Here is a 13,058-nt window from a genome sequence, read left to right as displayed (position 1 = left end):
GATGATACCTTACAAGACCCATCTTGCATAAAATATCTGTTATGCTGCATCTATATCATAAGCATATTGCCATAAATAATATGGGGCATAACGTCACATTTGTAACACTATTCTAATGAGACGGGATAGGCATTGCTTTTTTTATACTGCTGTAGATGGCAGAAGCAGAGAAGATATATCAAGATGTACCAAGATGGTCAACTAACGTATTGGGGAGTGCTGTGTTGTGTGACTACATCGCTCTGTTTGGAGACTAGCTGGGGATGGATCCAGAGCAGCAGCACAGCAGTGTGATGAGGCACTTCCCAATTGATAGTTTAATAAATGCAAGATTCCAAAAATTGAAAGAGCAGGAAACTGATTTATTTCCAGCCTGAAATTCCCTCCATGCTTATCCCCAGTGCTTGTGGCCCCGTCTTCTGCACATGAGAATAATCAACCATTACTAGTAGCATTGTTTCTTGAAAGAGAATACCCCCTGGGTAGGAATCATTAGTGCCGTGATCCCTGTTTGTGTGGGGGGCATTGCTTTTTTTCTGGTGTGACACTGTGGAAACTATGATAACTTGAGTATGGTAACTTGAGTAGCTCAGATAAACAGTTCCATACTATTAAGAAGAGAAGGCTGGGGAAGTGTGCCTGGGTCTGGAACTTGCTTCCCTTCTTGATCCCCCAGAACCTGGCTTTGGTGACCCTTGGGTCCTGCTGCAAGACTTGTTGGCTTTCTCAGGTCATTCTTGCAGGGCAGGTTTGATGATAGGATGGACTTGGTGATGGGATGGGATGGGATTCTTTGGGGGCTGCAACATTTTTGGAAGGTCTGCCTTTTTAATGTTTTTGTTTTGATACAAATGTATATATATTTTTTTGCCTAGAAAACCTGTTATGCACAGTTGAAAAATGAAAATAAAACTAACTAAATCCTGTTCAACCATGTCATTGCCCCTTTGCTAATCTGCCTGAGAGCTGTCTAGTCTTTATTTACTCCTGTGGGAATTCTGCACCACTGCGCATGTGCAGAATTTATGTTCCCCACATATTTCTTTTCTTCCCCGCAGAAAAATGACTTTCTGACAGGGAAGCAAAGGGAAGTCAGAAGAGTGGTCATGCGACCCTCCCAAGCAGTATGTTTTGGGTGCTCAGGTTAGCCAGCAGAGAGGTAAATCACTGGGGCAGGAGGCGGGACCGGGGAAGACCCAGCTGGTGGCTCCTAACCTGTGCCGGGCTCAGCTGCTTGTCCTGGCTGGGCTGGGGAGGAGAAAACTTTCTTTTGCCCTGCATAGCATCCGGGGCTGAGTCAGACCCACCACTAGATTTCTCCCCTGGCTGCAGGAAGGTCTGCAAACTCTCTCTCTCTCCCGATTCATGCACCCATCGCTCCTCAGCTGCAGGGCAAGGGACCCCTATACATGGAGCTCCTCCCCCATCTGCTCAACCGCCATGCATCCAGACCTTCTCGTACCCAGATTTTCCTGCCGAGCCTCACCCAGGACCTTCCTCAGAACACCCACCCTCCCCCATAAGCTCCATTCCCCTTGCACCTGGACCACCCTGTCGAGCCACCCACACCTGGATCCCTACCCCACTGAGCTACAACCAGCTGCACCTGAATCCCCACCCCACTGAGGCCCATTCCCCCAGCGTTTGGATCCCCCACTGAGCCCCACACAGCCAGTCCCGTCCTGCTGAGCCTCAAGCACCTTCACCAGGACCCCACTGTAGAGTCCTATTACCATTGCACCTGGATCCCACCTGCATCCATATTTCCCCACATAGATCCCTCTCAACCACACCTGGATCCCCACACACTAAAGCCCCTTCACACTTAGATCCTGCATTGCTGAGCCTGCCTGCCCACATGGAGGGGCAGGGCCCTGGGGTGTTTCTGGTGCAGGCCTGCTCCCTGCACTGTGTCAGGGTTGTGTGCAGCCTCACTGCACAGTCTGTGCCCGGGGGTGGAGGAAGCTGCACAGTGATCTCCCACCTGTGAGCAGCCAGTGGCCTGTGCTTCCCAATTCCATCCTGGAGCCTCCACATTTATTTGACAAATAAAATTTGCAGAATTTTAAAATATTGTGCACAGAGTTTTTAAATTTTTGGCACAGAATGCCCTCAGGGGTATTTATTTTCTGTGACCTCAAGTATTAAAGTCTTAACTTTTAGCATATTATTTTTCATTTCCCTCTTCTTCCCTATCCTAACTCCTGTCTGCATCTTTTCCTTCCCAGTTTTAAAATAGTATTACTACCACCCTTTTTTACCCTTTTCTGGCCACTCCACCCTTGAGTAGGCAGAGAACAGTATGCTTCCTTCCCACTTATCTGCTCTCACCAGCTCTTTTTTAAATTAATACATAGCTGCTTCTTGGCATCCAGAAAATCCCTGCCCTTGGATTCTGAGGACAGACTGAGCCTCTTTCTGGTATGAGACAGGAGGAGACCAGTAGCTGGAAAGGCATAGGAGAGTTCTGGTGGCAAGGAGAGGCGGTTTCGAGCTTGGGATGGGTGAAGTTGCCTCTCTGTGGGAGTTGGACCTGTCCCCATTATAAGCAGTGGGGTTGCACATGTGTAACAGAAAGCGAATATAGTCTGCAAACTGTTACTTACAAGAGTCCATGAAACAAAAACTGCACAGCTTCATTGTCAGATCCCAGGCTGAGTTTGCAGGGCTGTTGGGAAAAACCATCTTTTTACTTGTAAACTGAGCAGATTTAATCTGGAATCCTTGAGAGAGAAACACTCAGTTCTGTGATGCCATTTTCACAGTAGAGCCACATTTCCAAGTTCTACTGATTTCCTTCCTGCTCTACCTTCTCTTGTAATTTCATATCCCAGCAGAAGCAGCTCATGGGACAGTACACGCAGCCTGAAGATATCAGGCCGGTCCTGGGGTCAGTCCTGTATCCTCTCCCCTTCCTCCCAGTGGGAGATCCCCTGGACTGCCAGAAAGGAAGTGGAGGGAGTTCAAAACTCTGGCCAACTTCTCTAACGCACCTGCAGAGCTCTTCCGGAGAGATTGTTCTCTCCCTGCCTTACCCCATTTCTAGGTCTTTGTCTGTCTTTGTCTCCTCTTCTGGGCTGCATTGTTTTTCCTCCAGCCTTGTAGTCTCTAAGATTCTTTGCTCTTTCTCTTCTCTCTCGCACTCGTCTCCCCCCAGTTTCCTCTGCATCTCAAGCCTCTGTGTGTCACACATTGCAAATTACATTCAAAGTTACCTGGAACTTCTTACTGCCAGCATGGAGAAAAGACTGCGGTCAGGCAGGGGCACTAAACCTCTATAATTACTTTTTTAAAGACCTGTTGTTTTGTTGGCCATTTACTCCCTCCAACTTTCAGTTTTTATAAAGTAATATCAGTGAGTCCTAGCTCCCTTTTATACCAGAAATGTGTGAACCGAGAGCGAATGAGGAAAACCTAGAGCTGGGGCCCAAATCTCAACTTCGTGCTGGTCATCCCTTCCTCTCTGGCAAAGGAGGCTAGTTGGGGGCATGGCGGCATTGGTGTAGTCAAAACTGGGGCTACTGTAAACCAGCCTCCTGACTCAGGTAGCTGTAATTGGCTCCCTGTTGTCTCCCACTCTCCTATGTTAAATAGAGCTCCACCACATGAGAATCTGGCTCTTAGACTGCTGATAGGCAGTTAGCTGGCAATGGGTTGATCAGAATGAAGTCCTGTGATCCCCTGTCTTTCTCTGATTAGCACCCTTCAAAAAAGACAACATGCTTAAAGTTAAGCTTTTATTTATTGAATATTTCTCTTTAAACTAAAGCAAATAGTGACAATTGCAAGAGGAAAAGAAACATAGAAATCAGCAGACAAAAACATTGCAGATATTTTTCACACTCCTTTTGCCACATTTTGCTTTGACTCCTGCTGTCCTGTAGATTTATCCTCTAACTTTTTTGCCGTGATCCTTGAGAGTTTGACTACCATACAACCTTAATTAGATACCAATACTATATGTGGAGTTGCTTTTTTTTCTCTTGGAAAGTCGTTGAGGCGCTTGTTGTGAGTTAAACAAAAAGCTCTTGCTTAGATTTTGTGTTGGTAAATAAGGAACTTCTGAGTCTTCTATATAAGTAGTCTTGGCAAAGGAGTCTTTCTTAGCTGCTTATGTAACTAGTATAGTCTTCAGTTTTGCTTACAACATGCAAATAAATATTTTTTGGGGTCTTTCCCAAAATTTCTCTTTTGGTTCTTGTTTTCTTGTAATTTTTTTAAAAAAATACTGATTTAAATTTCCAGGCTACAGATGCTCCTGATTAAGTACAGGACATGCCACTAAATTTGACATCCAAATATTTTTGAAACAATACCTCAAATCAGTTCTCCAGAAAAATATAGGTGTTTAAAGAAAACCGTACACCCCTAAATGTATACATTTTTACAACAAACTCAGTACAACTGCCTTGGAGTGTTGCGATGCACTAGGCCACTGTCCCTAAATAACTTTGGCTTTTTCAGTTCTGGTTCTGGCTAAGTCTGCACCACTGAATTACTGCTGATCTGGCACAGTTGCCAGTGATGGTACAAAACAAACTGCTTCATAAAATAGGTAGAAAATTCAAATGCTCACTGTTAATGTATAATATAAGGCAAGTTCTGTACCCATAACTCAGAGCTAATGGATATATGATAGACACTGTCATTGTGTGTACAAAAGTATTTCTCTCTCTATAAAAGCCCATAACTAAAGATTAAGCTTCACTCCTTCCACACTATTCAGATTCGTCTTTATTTGATGCTTACTATATTAATCTATTTTATACTACAGTTCTACCATAGTATTTTAATGAATCATGAGCTAATAATCTGAGCACTAAAAAACTGTATAAGAATAAACAAGACATATTATAGTACCTGACTGAATTGTGAGGAACTTGTCCAGAGTCGTATCCCCAAACATTCAGCCAGTCCTCTTTTATCCTCTTGCTTACATCAGCAAATTCACATCATTTTTTTTTTTAACACCTAGGACAATATTTGACATGAGACATCTTCTGCAATGTCCAATAAGTTATGCATGCTGGAAAGAAGGTTCTGAGGCTTTAGAAACATTCACCAAGTTAATTAAACTGACAAAGTACTTGTAAACTAAGATGCTGTCATTGACCAGTGCTGTGTATGGCATATTGCAATGGGTTTGATCCATTGACTTCAACGGGTCTTGGATCAGGCTCTATGAAATTTAAATTTTAAAAGGGCCAAAAATATACAGGGTTCAATAAATAATGAATAAATAACAGTAGGTGAAATACTCCATTAGTTAAAGGCTAGTGGTTTGCTTTGTAGAGTAAGGAAGATAGAAGTCAGGGAGGGTGCAGATTTTTCTTGTGCCTAAATATGTAGCTTGTAACCAGTGGGTTAAAGCTTCCAAGTATTTCCTTAGTCATGATGACACTTCTTTTGCCATGTTCCTCCTTAAACCAAACATTTGTTGTTCGGTGTTGGGTTGCCAGCAGTTGGAGACTGCCTAGTAGACATTTCTTTTAAAATAAAAAATGGAACCCACAGCAGGTGGGGATTTTTTGGGCCATTTTTGGCAATATCTCAATGGCAGCGTTCGCTCTTCAGCTCCTGATATGCCAATATACAATGTGGCTGTGTTTTTTAAAAAGAAATCTAGTTACCATGGCAGTTGGGAGCTGGAAATGAAAGGCAGATATGGCTGTGATTTAAAAGCAATGCATGGGGCTTCACAAAGATGGAGAGTTGGTTTTGTTTTGTTTTATCATAATTAAAATGAAATTCTAAAAAATAAATCACAAATTTTGGTACATTACTGGTACCTGTATTTGCTGAATAGATTTCTTTTTGTGATTAACTGTCTCTGCTGTAGCTAACCATTAGTTTAATTGTACTGTTTAAATTGGTTCCTTTCTCTTCAGTAAATTTCAGCTGGAAAGCCAAAGAACTTGGTTTGAAAAATCAGCACAAAATAGTGCTTGCAGCAGATATTTATGCTTTATTTCCTGCCATCTTTTTTCCTGATTTTAATTAAAAATAAAAATACCTTGTTAAAATGTAATTGCAGCCCTGACATTAAGAACAGTAAGTGTTTTTTTTTTTTTTTAAAAAAATCTAAAGTAAACAAAAAAGCCCCAGCTGATAGACATTACTATATTTACACATAGTCCTTCAGGTTGTAGCCTGCATTGTTCTCTTGCTGTGTGGCTGGGAACTGTTGTTGCTTCGTAGGGTAAATCCATGCTCCCTGCTGCTTTTTAAAACAGGAAGTGCAGAAGATCACACCTGCAATGAACAGAAATCCTGCTGAAATGAATCCAATATAAACAGCTCCTCCTGGTTCATTTTTACTGCTCTCTGGGACTGTTGGGTCCAGAAAATTTGAAATTATCTCTCTCGTGTACCAGGATGTTGGTATCAACTCAAAGATTCCTGCAAGGATGAAGCAGACCCCTCCAGCAAAAGAAGTGTAGCTTTTGGTGTCCCTGTCCCCTCCCAACTTTGTGCACTTCATTCCTACTGTGGAGATGCAGATCCCAAAAGCTGATAGGATGCAAGACAGGACCATGGTTGTCCGTGCAGCCTGGATATAGACAGGGAGGGATAGGACTGAATATTTCAGAGTGCAGCTAAACATCCCGGTGCTGTACCATGTGCAGTCCATCCAGAGCCCTTGCATCTGTGTTATAGCTGTTATGATATTTGAACCCACGTCTGCATTTACTTTCCAGTTGGGCAGTAAGGTGGCTGTGATGGCGCCGAAAACACCCAACAAAGCTAGAATAAAAGCAAAGAACTGTAGACCTGCTGATGCCATGATGATTATCTTCTGTCACCTTTGTCTGCCCGTTCCTCTTCTGTTGTAAACGTATGTAACTGGCTGATAGCTTCCCAGCCAAGGCTGTAGCTGTCTGTGTGTGACAGAAAAAGGGGAGGAGAAGGGCAGGGGGAAAGAAAGGAGAAATCAGGAAACAAAAAAGCTTGCATTTAAAATTAGAGCTATCTGAACGAGTATCTGAGCATGACCCTGCAGCAGATGAGAAGCCTGCTGAGCAGCTGTACCCAAGGCACTTGAACGTAAATGTTTACAAATGGACAGTGTTTTAGAGAGTGATCACAAGAAAGAGCTGCCCTTTCATATGTGACTAAGCCATGAGCTAAAACTTGCTCCACCAAAGTCATGTTTAATGGTAGCATCCAGGTTTTTGGCTTATTAGGCAACGTGAATGCTGTACATAAAATTATAGAATTTAGTAGACATCTGGGGAACAGTTTATTTTACTTTTCAAGTACTTGACCTTAATTGTGTAATAGGAATTGGCCTATAGATGTTTATTGATTTTTTTAAAATAAAAATATTGATAACATTTTCTATTTGTTCTAAAATGTCCTTGTTTAAAAATAGCAACCACTCTTGTGTCTAAATAATACGGTGACCGAATTACAGATTTTTGGGAGGAGTGAAGAGATGGGTCAGTTTCATTTAAAATATATTTACAATTAGGCTATCATTTGTGTAACCCTTTTCTGAATTTTCTCTTTAGTTCCAGAAACATGGTCCTTCGATCACATGAAAAATTTTAGCAGCAGTGTTATGATTGTCAGCACAAACAAAAATAATGATTCAACTGATCCCTCAGTCTTATGTTTCTATATAATGTTGGATCTGTGGTATTTCTGTGACATTAAGGGATTCCAGTCAGTAACTCCTTGTTAAATCTAGTTTTAGGTGCTGAGTGCCATCAAGGCCGGGGGCCTTTGGTAGCTGAGGCTGGTGAGCACCTTGCAAGATCATGCCCTAAGTCTCTGCCTTAAAAATCTTTCCCTAAAATTGAAGCTTGATGTCCAAATAAAGTGTTTGGCACGAAAACAAACATTTTCCCCCAGTCATTTTAATATTATTGTGTATACTTGTTTTTATCATAATAAGAAAAAAGAAGAGCAGTTCACAGTGACTTTTGAATTTATTCATCTCTGATCATTATAGGGTTACGAACCCTCCAGAATTAGCCTGGAGGCTCCAGGAATGAAAGATTAATATTTAATTAAAGATTATGTCATGTGATGAGACCTCCAGGAATATGTCCAACCAAATCTGGCAACCCTAGATTGCTAAGACTAGGAGAAAAAACCTGGGGTTAATTTACAGTATACCCTTTATTGTGTGCAGTGTTGTGGCAGTGTTGGTCTCAGGATATTCGACAAGGTGGGTGAGGTAACATCTTTTATTGGACCAACTTCTGTTGGTAAGAGAAACAAACTTTCGAGCTCTTCTTCAGACCTAGGAAAGGTACTAAGAGTGTCAGTGCGACATACTCCAAACTTTTCCCGGGCCTGAAAAAGAGCTCTCTGTAAGATCAAAAGCTTGTCTCTCTCACCAGCAGAAGTTGGTCCAATAAAAGATATTACCTCATCCACCTTATTTCTCTGATACAACCTTTAGGCTAGATTCTGCTACCTTTATACCAACTGTAGCTTAATCTGGGGTTTATCCCATCTAGATGAATATGGCTTGATCCTGTGTTTACGGAGGTCTGTGGCAAGGCTCATAGTGACTTCAGTAGTACAGGATCAGTCCCAATGTGAGTAAGAGGTCCAGAAGACTGACTGCCTTAGGTATTTTTTGGGGGGAAATCTAGTTTACTGAGGTGGAGATGGGATTACAATTATGCACATTCATCTGGAGAGAGCTGATTCAACAAAAAATTAATTATTATTACAGGTGGAGTTAATGTACATTAGCCTGATTGACAGATTAGCTGCTACATCTGTGGACAAAAGCCTACAATTAAAAACCAAACAATTCTAAATACAGTATAGCCCATTCAGTGAGTAATAGATTCTTCTTAAATGAAAGCTTGTTTCTCATTTTTTTTCAAATGCATAGTGTGCTCCAGAGAGATAGGAGAAGCCAATATGTGCTGTCCGCATTTAAAAAAAAAAAAAAAAAAGCATAGAAAATGTCTGGTGGGACAGCCTTATTTCTTGTCTTGATAAGTTGGGCACTTCTTGGGATGAGAGAGTGTTTGTTTTTTAAAAAGTCTCATTTGTACTATTACATGAATGCATCATGAACTAAAAGTATATATTTACACATGGGAGCCTGTTGTGTACCAAAGTGTATCTGTTGTGAAAGCCAATTATGTATTTAACTGATTAAATACTTACTTTTACAGGGAAGGGAGGTTGAGGGGAGGGAAGAGGGCATTTGTACCCAAAAGAGTGAAACAATTTTGGAGGCACTCTGTAGCTGGAGTTGATACTGAGTATTTTATACCCTTTTATAAAATATCATAATGAGGTTCGTTAAATACAAACCTTTTAAAAATATTATTGAAGTGCAGTTGATGTATGAAATGATTGATTGTGGGGTTTCACATTTATGTGTCTGCTAACTTTCACATCAAACTTGCTAATGTCACAAGTAAAATTACGATTTTCCTAACTCACCAACCCTACCAGTTCAGCTAAAGATCTGAAAATCAAACCTCTGCACTCTGGGCTGCTCAGCATCCACAATAATAAAGGATCTGTAGTTGGATGTTAGGCCCCAAGAAAGCACTTAAGCCTATGCTTAACTCTATCCCTGTTCAGGACAGCACTTACACACTTGTTTAAATTCCATTAGCAGAAATTCAAGCACATGCTGCCCTAACAGGGATGCTTTCCTGAACTGCGACCTTAGTGAAAAGTTCTGTTGATGGACAAACCAGAATAGAATCTAGTCACTTTTCCATAACTATGACAGTTCTGCAAAACTAACAAGAATTAAAGGTAATAAATTTGTTACTGAAATCAGACTGTATAATTTTGAATACTCGGGGAACAGAGGTGCCGTGTAAGAAAGTGCCATTTTTCCATCTTCACTTTTCTGATCATAAAAACACCCCCGCTTTGCTGCTTAGGCTGACCCTTTTTAAAAACTCATTGTATGGAAGAGGTATTTTTTCACTCATGTTACAGCTGGAGGGTCAGGCTACCTTAACAAAAGCCAGAATCTTTGCAGTAATGTAATACCAAGGATATATAGCTATGAGAGTGGACACAGTTCCCTTTAAAATGATTGAATCTTCTGGGTGTCAGGTTGAATAGAAATGAGGCCACTTCTGTTTGTCATCCCAAGTAAGGCAACTTGGAGTCGCTGGAGCCCGTGAGGAAGGCCAGGATTAGGCAAAGCTTGCTTTATGAAATTACATCTGTTGTTGGCTGGCTGGGGCTTTTAGCAGAGCCACAAGGAGGGGAGAGGCATCAGTTTGGACTCCTGCAATGTGGTTGCTAAGATCAGTGTTGTTTGAACACTTTTAAAAATGTTGGGTTTTTTTTCACTTGTATAAATGAAAACAAATAGAATTTCTAATGTCTGAGGTTTAAGGAAAAGTCACAAGAAATAGTATGTGGGGAAAGTTGAAGTCAGTGAAACACACGCTTTTCTGAAATAGTTTGCTATTAATTTATTATGTACTACAAAGTGACATTAGTTTAAATCAGTGTTTATGTGGAAGCACTACCCATTATAGACTTTGGATAATTACTTGATTACTAAATAACGATTAACGTAGTGTGTGGGGTTAATGAATGAAATTAGAATTTCTGTGTGTAGTTAGCATAGTTTAGTCATTTAAACGGCTGTTCTACATCTTTCCAGACATATAGTTGATACATTAGCCAAATTGTAACAGTTAAGGTACACATTTTAGAAAAAGTGATTCCAGCTTTAACATCAGTAACTTAGGCCACCCAGTCAGAAGACCTCCCCTTTTTCAGAATCCTGTCAGTTTGCTCAAACTACCAAGAATTTCTTCAGCAAAAGCATCTCGCACTAGCTGTAACAGGACCCTGCAAAGGCATGGTGTTGCTTCCATTTACAGGGCTAATTTGCATGGCTAGATCAGCTCAAAACTTTCATTTTAAAAGTGTGGCTTGATCAGCACATTTGGGTTTTGAGTTATCAGCCTCTCTCACTACTTCGTTTGTAAATTTCAACATATTCAAACCTGCAAACATTGCTAGCAGTAGTTGTATATTGTAATTAATAGGTATATGGTAAATTCCAAGCACTATAAAACCTAGTATAAACACTGTGAACCATAATAAAAATACTATCTTAAATTTCTGTTTGCGTAGCACTTACCACTGAATGTGAGGTCTGAGACGTTTTCTTCACTGTCAGTGCCCTGTAGAAATACAGTTTCTCTGGAATGCAAAGATCTGTTCTTCATATAAAATAGCATTGGTGTTTTATTAAGCAAAAAATTGCTTTGTGTGTTCTTTTTCTCTCTTCTGCCACAAGGGTAGCCCTGTTGCCCATTCTCTCTCTTCGTTCCATCTACCAGAGAATAAAGGACCACTTTGTTCAATTAGTTGTGTTAGAGAAACACTGTTAGTGAGCAAAAACGAAGAGATTATGAGAAAAACACATGTAAACCCTTTGTCCTAAATACATAATGATATCCAGATCCCATGATGAACACTATAAACATTTGGCAAATATAGGAAAATCTTGAGAATCTAGAAAATTTACAGATGTATGTTTTAAAGAAGAGATTTTTAGAATGGATTTCAATGGAATTGAGAGTCAGAATAAAGGAGTTTTATATCAAAGATAACTGTATATATGAGTTTACAGTTCCTAGTAAGATTTATACAGTAAGCTTAATTCATGATTAGAAATGTTGCATACAATTCCATATGATTTTCATATTTTACATACCTTTCATTAACAGTCTTTAGTCTTCTGTGGATCTTCCAGTAGTTGATTGTCTTTCCATGAACTTGGATGAATGAATAAAGTAGTAATGCTCATGGAGGCTTATATGGTAAACACAGCACTGGCAAAGTGGCCCCAACAAGTCAATGTGAAGAAACATGTTAAATCATGCGTCGGCCAGGAGCACCTGTGCAGACATGGCGCAGGGACTAAATTTGGAGTGACTTGATCAAGTCATTCTCTTTAGTCCTGCAGTCAGTCCTATTGAACCATCTTATGGTGAGCAGGCAGGCGATATGGATTGCTAGCAGTCGTACTGTACGATCTTCTGTCAGGCAGGCAAGAGATGAGGATGGCTAGCAGTCATATTGTACCATCTTCTGCCGAGCAGCCCTGAGATGTGGATGGCATGCAGTCCTTCTGCACCGTCTGCTGCCAGCCAAAGGATGTAAAAGATAGATGGAGTGTATCAAAACAAGAAATAGACCAGATTTGTTTTGTACTCATTTGCTGCCCCTCCCCCCCCGTCTAGGGGACTCATTCCTCTAGGTCACACTGCAGTCACTCACAGCGAAGGTGCAGCTAGGTAAATCTAGCCATGTATCAATCAGAGGCCAGACTAACCTCCTTGTTCCAATAAGAACAATAACTTAGGTGCACCATTTCTTATTGGAACCCTCCGTGAAGTCCTGCCTGAAATACTCCTTGATGTAAAGCCACCCCCTTTGTTGATTTTAGCTCCCTGAAGCCAACCCTGTAAGCCGTGTCGTCAGTCGCCCCTGCCTCCGTCAGAGCAACGGCAGACAATCGTTCCGTGCCTTTTTTCTGAGCGGACACCATACCAAGGCAAGCATGGAGGCCGCTCGGCTCACTTTGGCAATTAGGAGCACATTAAACATGCACATTAAACACCACACGCATTATCCAGCAGTATATGCGGCACCAGAACCTGGCAGAGCGATACCGGGCGAGTAGGCGATGTCAGCGCGGTCACGTGAGTGATCAGGACATGGACACAGATTTCTCTGAAAGCACATCATGATGCTAATGAGGCAGGTTCATGCTGTGGAACGCTGATTCTGGGCTCGGGAAACAAGCACAGACTGGTGGGACCACATAGTGTTGCGGGTCTGGGACGATTCCCAGTGGCTGCGAAACTTTCGCATGCGTAAGGGCACTTTCATGGAACTTTGTGACTTGCTTTCCCCTGCCCTGAGGCGCATGAATACCAAGATGAGAGCAGCCCTCACAGTTGAGAAGCGAGTGGCGATAGCCCTGTGGAAGCTTGCAACGCCAGACAGCTACCGGTCAGTTGGGAATCAATTTGGAGTGGGCAAATCTACTGTTGGGGCTGCTGTGATGCAAGTAGCCCACGCAATCAAAG

General features: G+C 41.5%; 2 protein-coding genes across 6 annotated transcripts in view; one reads left to right on the top strand and one right to left on the bottom strand.

Annotated features, from left to right (window-relative positions):
- TFB1M (transcription factor B1, mitochondrial) overlaps positions 1–13,058 on the top strand; it is a 49,467-nt gene that overhangs the window by 25,224 nt on the left and 11,185 nt on the right. The window lies entirely within an intron of this gene.
- Positions 6,119–12,073, bottom strand: CLDN20 (claudin 20). Its single transcript, XM_084625033.1, has 3 exons — positions 11,678–12,073; positions 11,099–11,293; positions 6,119–6,878 (listed from the first exon to the last, which is right to left on the bottom strand). The coding sequence occupies exon 3, from the start codon at positions 6,782–6,784 to the stop codon at positions 6,125–6,127; it is 660 nt and encodes a 219-aa protein (XP_084481159.1). The 5' UTR covers positions 6,785–6,878; positions 11,099–11,293; positions 11,678–12,073; the 3' UTR covers positions 6,119–6,124.

Source organism: Lepidochelys olivacea, assembly GCF_965140295.1.
Source record: "Lepidochelys olivacea isolate rLepOli2 genome assembly, chromosome: 3".
NCBI lineage: Eukaryota > Metazoa > Chordata > Testudines > Cheloniidae > Lepidochelys > Lepidochelys olivacea.
The sequence above is the reverse complement of the archived record's forward strand: the minus strand, read 5'-3'. Positions and strand labels throughout refer to the sequence as shown.

Bases quoted from the DNA above. Each gene is read 5' to 3' on its own strand.
- CLDN20 (XM_084625033.1), bottom strand. From the start codon at position 6,784: ATGGCATCAGCAGGTCTACAGTTCTTTGCTTTTATTCTAGCTTTGTTG.